The 9244-nt window shown below is 43.5% G+C and overlaps 1 protein-coding gene across 1 annotated transcript; it reads right to left on the reverse strand.

The window, feature by feature from the left end:
- Positions 1 to 916: 916 nt before the first annotated feature.
- Positions 917 to 8389, reverse strand: LOC117326429 (cell surface glycoprotein 1-like). Its single transcript, XM_033883178.1, has 2 exons — positions 8359 to 8389; positions 917 to 1743 (listed from the first exon to the last, which is right to left on the reverse strand). The coding sequence occupies exons 1-2, from the start codon at positions 8387 to 8389 to the stop codon at positions 917 to 919; spliced, it is 858 nt and encodes a 285-aa protein (XP_033739069.1).
- Positions 8390 to 9244: the final 855 nt, after the last annotated feature.

Raw genomic sequence — 9244 nt, forward strand, 5'->3', positions numbered from 1 at the left:
AAGCCCAGACCTTACAGTCTGTCTCCTGTTATGTGGTAAGACACTGGCCATGGACTAGTGGGGTGGTAGTGAGGGGGATAGCAAGACAGGGATGGGAGAAAGGAGTGAAAATGGGACAGAAAGGAGTGGAGATCTGATAGAGAAAGGTGTGGATATGGGATAGAAAAAGGTAGGAGTATAATAGTAAGGTGTGGAGATGGGATAGAAAAAGGTAGGAGTATAATAGTAAGGTGTGGATGATGGGATCGTCACAGGTAGGCGTCTATCATAGTATTTTTGGCGCTGGTATAGCAACCGGTAGGTCGTCTAATTAGCAGGTGTGGCGATGGGATAAAAATGTCAGGCGTCATCATACCTTAGGTTGTTTCGACTTTTGTCTCTACTCATTCTTCGTCCTCCTCCTCCGTTGTTTCGCTTTGCTATCCTCCTGTCGTGCGTCTCCCTCGTCCGGTTGTGCGCTGGGCCCGCACCAATCGGTGAGCGTCTCCTCTTCCGGTGTGGCGACTGGAGCCCCCCCCGGCGGCGTCTCCTCTGTCCGAGTTGGCGCTGGGCTCGCCCTGTCGGAGTCTCCTGTACCGGTCTGGCGCTGGGGCTCGCCCCGGTCGGCGTCTCCTCAGTCCCGGTGGTGGCGCTGGAGCCCGCCACGGTCGGCGCTCCTCGTCAGGTGGTGGGCGCTGGTCTCGCCTAACGTTCGGCGTCTCCTCGTACCGGTGGTGGCGCCGCTGGTCTCGCATCCGGTCGGCGTCTCCTCTTAGGTGTGGCGCTGGCTCGACTACGGTCGGCGTCTCCTCGTCCCGGTGTGGCGTGGGCTCAGCCCCCGGTCGGTCTCCTCGTCAGTGTGGATGGGCGTCGGAGCACTCAGGTTCGCGTGCTCATCGGGTCCGTGTGGTGGCGTGGGATCGCCACGGTCGGGTCTCTAGTCACGGTGTGGCGCTGGGCTGCCCCCGGTACGGCGTCTCCTCGTCCGGTGTGGCGCTCGCCTCCCCCGGTCGGCGTCTCCATCGTCCGGTGTGGCGCTGGGCTCGCCTCCGGTCGCGTCTCCTCGTCCCGTGTGGCGCTGGCTCGCCCCCGGTCGGCGTCTCCTCGTCCGGTGTGGGCTGGGCTCGCGCCCGGTCGGCGTCTCCTCGTCCGGTGTGGCGCTGGGCTCGCCCCCGGTCGGCGTCTCCTCGTCCGGTGTGCGCTGGCTCGCCCCCGGTCGGCGTCTCCTCGTCGTGTGGCGCTGGGCTCGCCCGTCGGCGTCTCCTCGTCCGGTGTGGCGCTGGGCTCGCCCCCCGGTCGGCGTCTCCTCGTCCCGTGTGGCGCTGGGCTCGCCCCCGGTCGGCGTCTCCTCGTCCGGTGTGGCGCTGGGCTCGCGCCCGGTCGCGTCTCCTCGTCCGGTGTGGCGCTGGGCTCGCCCCCGGTCGGCGTCTCCTCGTCCGGTGTGGCGCTGGGCTCGCGCCCGGTCGGCGTCTCCTCGTCCGGTGTGGCGCTGGGCTCGCCCCCCGGTCGGCGTCTCCTCGTCCGGTGTGGCGCTGGGCTCGCCCCCGGTCGGCGTCTCCTCGCCTCCGGTCGGCGTCTCCTCGTCCCGTGTGGCGCTGGGCTCCCCCGGTCGGCGTCTCCCCGTCCGGTGTGGCGCTGGGCTCGCCCCGGTCGGCGTCTCCTCGTCCGGTGTGGCGCTGGGCTCGCCCCCGGTCGGCGTCTCCTCGCCTCCGGTCGGCGTCTCTCGTCCGGTGTGGCGCTGGGCTCGCCCCCGGTCGGCGTCTCCTCGTCCGGTGGAGTATAATAGTAAGGTGTGGAGATGGGATAGAAAAGGTAGGAGTATAATAGTAAGGTGTGGAGATGGGATAGAAAAGGTAGGAGTATAATAGTAAGGTGTGGAGATGGGATAGAAAAGGTAGGAGTATAATAGTAAGGTGTGGAGATGGGATAGAAAAGGTAGGAGTATAATAGTAAGGTGTGGAGATGGGATAGAAAAGGTAGGAGTATAATAGTAAGGTGTGGAGATGGATAGAAAAGGTAGGAGTATAATAGTAAGGTGTGGAGATGGGATAGAAAAGGTAGGAGTATAATAGTAAGGTGTGGAGATGGGATAGAAAAGGTAGGAGTATAATAGTAAGGTGTGGAGATCAGATAGAAAAAGGTAGGAGTATAATAGTAAGGTGTGGAGATGGGATAGAAAAGGTAGGAGTATAATAGTAAGGTGTGGAGATGGGATAGAAAAGGTAGGAGTATAATAGTAAGGTGTGGAGATGGGATAGAAAAGGTAGGAGTATAATAGTAAGGTGTGGAGATGGGATAGAAAAAGGTAGGAGTATAATAGTAAGGTGTGGAGATGGGATACAAAAAGGTAGGAGTATAATAGTAAGGTGTGGAGATGGGATACAAAAAGGTAGGAGTATAATAGTAAGGTGTGGAGATGGGATAGAAAAAAGGTAGGAGTATAATAGTAAGGTGTGGAGATGGGATAGAAAAAGGTAGGAGTATAATAGTAAGGTGTGGAGATGGGATAGAAAAGGTAGGAGTATAATAGTAAGGTGTGGAGATGGGATAGAAAAGGTAGGAGTATAATAGTAAGGTGTGGAGATGGGATAGAAAAGGTAGGAGTATAATAGTAAGGTGTGGAGATGGGATAGAAAAAGGTAGGAGTATAATAGTAAGGTGTGGAGATGGGATAGAAAAGGTAGGAGTATAATAGATAAGGTAGGAGTATAATAGTAAGGTGTGGAGATGGGATAGAAAAAGGTAGGAGTATAATAGTAAGGTATGGAGATGGGATAGAAAAAGGTAGGAGTATAATAGTAAGGTGTGGAGATGGGATAGAAAAAGGTAGGAGTATAATAGAATAAGGTAGGAGTATAATAGTAAGGTGTGGAGATGGGATAGAAAAAGGTAGGAGTATAATAGTAAGGTGTGGAGATGGGATAGAAAAGGTAGGAGTATAATAATAAGGTGTGGAGATCAGAAGGAGAGAAGGTTAAAGGAGTAAAATTTGTACAGAAAGCTGATGTGATTGGAAAACATTGATATAAGAGAAGTCAGAATGAATGTGTGAGGGAGGAGGGTCGAGAAGGCTGAGAGGACTGAATGGGTGGAGAGGGTGAAGCGGAATGGAAGGCAGAAAGGGCAGTGAGAGTTGAGAGGGTGAAGAGGAATGGAGGGCAGTGAGAATGGAGAGGGCTGAGAGGGTGATATGAGGGCTGGTGAAGATAAATTATATATTTTCAGTTCTAGCTTATTTTTCATCCTAGAAATTAAAACAATGGCGCCAAGTCTGCTCTAATACTATACAATGTAACATGTTTAAAGGTGAAATCACATGGGATTAAGGAAAAAACACCAATGTAGGAGAAGTATAATGGGGGGGGGGGGGGGGGGGGGGGGGGGGGGGGGAGGGGGGGTTGCTGCAGTGGCAGGATAATGTTAGATTTGACAGACAATACCACTGTATCCTCCGATAAGATTGTGACAGGAAGCCTAGACACCAAACCTGGTAGTGTAGATAACAAACATGTGTAAAATGGAAAAACTCGGTGGAATACTAACATACTACATGTACAGTGGGTGGTGAAGAAAGCTGTCAGGTTACCCTGTATTGTAACCACCCTCATCAATAACCCTACTGTAAAACCACCCTCATTAATAACCCTACTGTATAACCACCCTCATCAATAACCCTACTGTATAACCACCCTCATCAATAACCCTACTGTATAACCACCCTCATTAATAACCCTACTGTATAACCACCCTCATCAATAACCCTACTGTATAACCACCCTCATCAATAACCCTACTGTAAAAACACCCTCATTAATAACCCTACTGTATAACCACCCTCATCAATAACCCTACTGTATAACCACCCTCATTAATAACCCTACTGTATAACCACCCTCATTAATAACCCTACTGTATAACCACCCTCATCAATAACCCTACTGTATAACCACCCTCATTAATAACCCTACTGTAAAACCACCCTCATCAATAACCCTACTGTATAACCACCCTCATCAATAACCCTACTGTATAACCACCCTCACCAATAACCCTACTGTAAAACCACCCTCATCAATAACCCTACTGTATAACCACCCTCATCAATAACCCTACTGTAAAAGAAAGCTGTCAGGATACCCTATAATGTCATTACACTTTTTAAATTTTATGTGTAAAATCAAACTGGCATGTGCTGTTCCGCCACAGGATTGAAATTAGCCCCAGGAAGAATGCAGCATTGTATAGTACATGTGTACTTTCTGGTATGAAAATGTATTGACAGTTAATATGTGCAACAAATTTCTAAAGAACTTTCCAATGAGAGACCATTTGACTTTATTTGAATTTATGTAAATGTTCATAATGTCTGGAATATTTTAACTTCACATTTTTCAGAAATCAATAAAATTATTACACAGACAATATGTTAGAAACATTCTGGACCGGAACAATGAATTCTTGGGACCTTTATCAATAGATGTGATCGCTTTGGACAAGTGACCTCTTTAGACAAGAGATCTTTTCAATCAAGTGACCTCTTTAGATAAGTGACTTCTCCAATCTGGTGACGTCTTTAGACAAGTCATCTCTCCAATCAGGTGACATCTTTAGACAAGTAATCTCTCCAATCAGGTGACATCTTTAGACAAGTCATCTCTCCAATCAGGTGACATCTTTAGACAAGTCATCTCTCCAATCAGGTGACGTCTTTAGACAAGTCATCTCTCCAATCAGGTGATGTTAGACAAGTCATCTCTCCAATTAGGTGACATCTTTAGACAAGTCATCTCTCCAATCAGGTGACATCTTTAGACAAGTTATCTCTCCAATCAGGTGATGTTAGACAAGTTATCTCTCCAATCAGGTGACATCTCTAGACAAGTCATCTCTCCAATCAGGTGACATTGTTAGACAAGTCATCTCTCCAATCAGGTGACATCTCTAGACAAGTCATCTCTCCAATCAGGTGACGTCTTTAGACAGATGACCTCTCCAATCAAGAGACCTCTCTAAACAAATTACCTTTTTAGACAGGTGACCACTCCATAATGGCCAAGCAAGCGACCATTCATCTCATTTGGCCTCTCCAAACAAGTGTCACCTTTTCAGACAGGAGAATTCTCCATACAAGTATTATTTGGAAATAATTTACTTCTTTAGACCTTATATCAATCCATACCCAGTTGTGAAAACACAAGAATGTATAAATGAATGCTAATCATCATAAAAAAAACCACCAAGTCATTGAAAAGAGAAGATATTTCCCAAATCCTTCCCATAGAGATTTCTTTAAAACTTTAAAATTCTTCAAGACAGTAAAGACCTCCCTTGGGATATTTCTGGCTAGCTAGTGTTAAACACTTAGCACTAAATACTAATTGCAGAAAAGAATTATCTCATTGAAGAAAAATCACTCTTCATTACCACTGAAAATCATCCTGTACTTTGCCAAGTGTGTCTTCAATGGTTTTTTAATTGTATTTCTATTTTAATTAGTTGACAAATTAGGGAAAAAGTACAATGATTTAACAGTGTGAAGAAAAAGCATGGGCTGAATAGAATTGTCAAGACTTTATCCTTTAAATATTTTACATTAGAAACAAAAAAAGACATGTCAGAAGGTAAATAAGCATTTGTTTAAAAAAAATCCATTTCTCCAAAGAGTTTTTAACAAAAAACATCAATTAGGTCAATCTGTTGTACGAGATGACTTAAGGAAAGGCATCCATGGTCCAACTTGAGAAATGTTACGACCAGTTTCAATCCAACAACTGTCATTTATTCCTGTTCAGGTTGTTGACCCCATAACATTACGACAACATCCATCTATACACTGCACTACACATCAGTCATCATCTCTGGAAAAATAGTATATATACATACATCTGCCCTTTGATATCAAATAGAAGGATTTTAATTATTCAGCGAATCTTCACAGAAGAAATCTGAGAAACCAATAACACTTGGCAATGATCAAAGGGTCTGCTGGTTAATGAGGCGATTATGGTACAGGCTTGGTAAAGCATTAGAGCAATGGCCGATACTGATGGTCTGGATTATTGTGAATCTTTTGTGTGACCATTTCTTAATTATTACAAGTATCTATCATTAATTGAGGTAATTGCTGAATCACATATTCTCCATTTAGATGTAATTAACCCAACAGTCACCTCTTTTTTTTTGGGGGGGGGGGGGGGGGGGGGGGGGGGACTTTGCTCCAAGACCTTGAGCAAGGGACTTATTATTTTGCCCCCTGAAACCCCAATCATTTCCATCTTCCTACACATCAAAATTGCTTGGCTACATGCCTAAATACCATGAAAAGAGGTTTTTGAAAAATACAATAGTGTAATATTTTGACAAGTCCCTGTGTCTCCAACAGAAGTCCATAATGGGAGCTTTCAACTAGTGTCTGTTACAGACAGATACCCTTCAACCAAGGTCAATTCAGATAGATACCCTCTAACCAAGGTCCATTCAGATAGATACCCTCTAACCGAGGTCCATTCAGACAGATACCCTTTAACCAAGTTCCATTCAGACAGATACCCTCTAACCAAATTCCATTCAGGTAGATACCAAATTCCATGCAGATAGATACCCTCTTACCAAAGTCCATTCACATAGATACTCTCTAACCAAGGTCCATTCACATAGATACCCTCTAACCAAGGTCCATTTACATAGATACCCTCTAACCAAGGTCAATTCAGATGGATACCCTCTAACAAAAGCGCCTTTTGTAATTTTTTTCCTCAGTAGACATCACAGTCTAATTTGTCCTCTCAAGTGTATGTGAACTACAAACCACTGACAAAGCCAAGCAAAGTTAGAGAGTGACAAGTCCCTCTTCAACTGTAGGTGACGTTGACTAGTGGCACTGGTAACAAAATACCTAATCCAAGTCGCCCTGCTGTGTAACATCAGAAGTCTTAAATTTCTTGTTCCCGTGCGCCCCCTCGTATAACACAACGACAAACTGTACCAAGGCTCCATCTCTATCACTTAAAAACACAAGTTCACATCAACTCATCTGGAGTGCACCCACTTCAGCTAGAAAAAACATAACCTTTTTCTTCAGGAGTAGTTCTTAGTTTGTGGAAGTGATGAATGTTGTTTGAGTAAACTTTGAAAGCCACAATTGAGTTTGGCGAGAGGAAGCAACCATATGCTGCATTAGCTACATAAAACATTACCTAAATCTCCCCTGATGGGAACTGACAGTGGGTAAACTGTGGTTACCTCCCTTTGCGGAATATCTAAGTGTAAGTTAATCTTTTCAACATCTGTCTCCCAAATCAAATTGACTGCATTCAACAAAAATAGGATTTGTTTGATTGATTTCCTTTATTTACGTTTCGGTGTCTCCTTATGCACACAAATCAATTGGTTTACGGTAGGAGACGGCGGTGGATATACTGGTGTAGAAAACAAACTTGTTAACTGGAGAAAATCTTCAGCAAATTAACATGCTAACTAACCTTGTTTTTAATAAAACCTGTAAATTAAATCATGTAAATTGTCTCTAGGTTTTCCTAGGGGCTTAGAAATCTCTAAAAAGACAACATGGTGTTAACAAGTGTCTGGTGGTAGTGCAGTAAGCTTTGGTGTTGTCACTATCAACACAAAGGTTTGATTTGTGTGAAACTCCTAACACTATATATTTAAAGATACTTTAAGTCTTGAATCTTACAAATTTTTACATTAATATATTGTGTAGAAGTACATAATCTATATATGTATCTCAAAGGGATACGAGTCAAACTTCAGCTTCAATGTTCCTCATATAATGGATCCTATACTTAGCTTTAACGAGTCAAACTTCAGCTTCAATGTTCCTCATATAATGGATCCTATACTTAGCTTTAATGAGTCACACCTCAGCTTCAATGTTCCTCATATAATGGATATCAAAAGGGAAAAACTCCAACTTGCATATACATTCACCTTGACTGACCCCAAGGCGCTGACAAAAAGGGTCAAATATGCTGTGATTTAATTTAATAGGCTAAAAGTGCAGTACAGGTCAATTTTGCCCTTTTTGTTTTTACTATACTCATAAACATTTGCATAAATAATATTTATTATAACACAGATCAAAGTTTCCAGCAGTAACAAGCTGAAGATACCAGGACATCAGACTCCAACAACAGTTAGACAATACAAGGCATGCACAATCAAGATGTATTCAGACTCACTAACACCTCACCAGGAAGCAGACGGCACTGTCTCATTATTGAGTTAGATAGTAAAGTTCTCCTCACAGCAGCCATCATTCACACAGCATAGGCCAGAACAAGGACACAAACACCCAGGAGACCCAGACATAATTGTTTCAAACATTTACCAAACCTTACTGGACTTAATTGCGAAACAAACCTCCAAACAAACACATGAAAATGGATGCCATAGTGTTAACATAAGCTCTGCCTAATCACCACCATTTTACCAACCAAAAACTCCTCTATGTAAAACTTGTTTAATTTTCTTAAAAACATGGATCACTTAACAATACAAATGTCAATCTTAACCTGAAATTGCTGATGCCAGTTTGACCTCTGACCTTTATAAAGTCATTCACATATTTCCATTTTGACCTTCAACTTTTACTTCCGTTGACCCCTAAATGACATGGGTGGCAGTAGGTTGGCCATAATAAAAGGTGACAATGATACCCACCCACAACCATGATTCAGGTAGCAAGGCAATTGAACTTTGCCCTATCTAACCTCATATTCATGAACCATTTGAACATTGGCCTTTCTAGCCAAAACTCAGTGATCCATTTAGCCTTTCTAACCAAAAATTAGGAACTCATTTGACTTTTGACCTTTGACCTTTCCAATTGAAATTTCAATGACCCATTTGAATGTGAATTTTCTAATCTAATATGTCACATTGGACCTTTGATCTCTAATCTAAAGGTGACACCATTACATTACTCAACCAAAAACTAGCAATACGTACAACCGACCTATTTCTAGATCAGTGTAACTTTAAAACTATTTTTCCAAATTAATGTTTTTAGATTCAGCAATGTCTGACACTACTCCTAAAATACTACCCTAAATATTTTGTACTGCCAACTTTTTGGAAATTCCAAGGAGTGGAGGGAGATTTTTGCATTCAAACTTAAAAAAAAAAAAATGGCCAAAACAGGAAGTCTCCCTCCAAGTTTTGAGAAACTGGTCCATAAAATTTAGATAGCACAACATTGAAAAATAAATATAATTTCCAGTACACATTGATGAATGTTGTGTATAAG

Source organism: Pecten maximus, chromosome 4 (genome assembly GCF_902652985.1).
Source record: "Pecten maximus chromosome 4, xPecMax1.1, whole genome shotgun sequence".
Taxonomy (NCBI): Eukaryota; Metazoa; Mollusca; class Bivalvia; order Pectinida; family Pectinidae; genus Pecten; species Pecten maximus.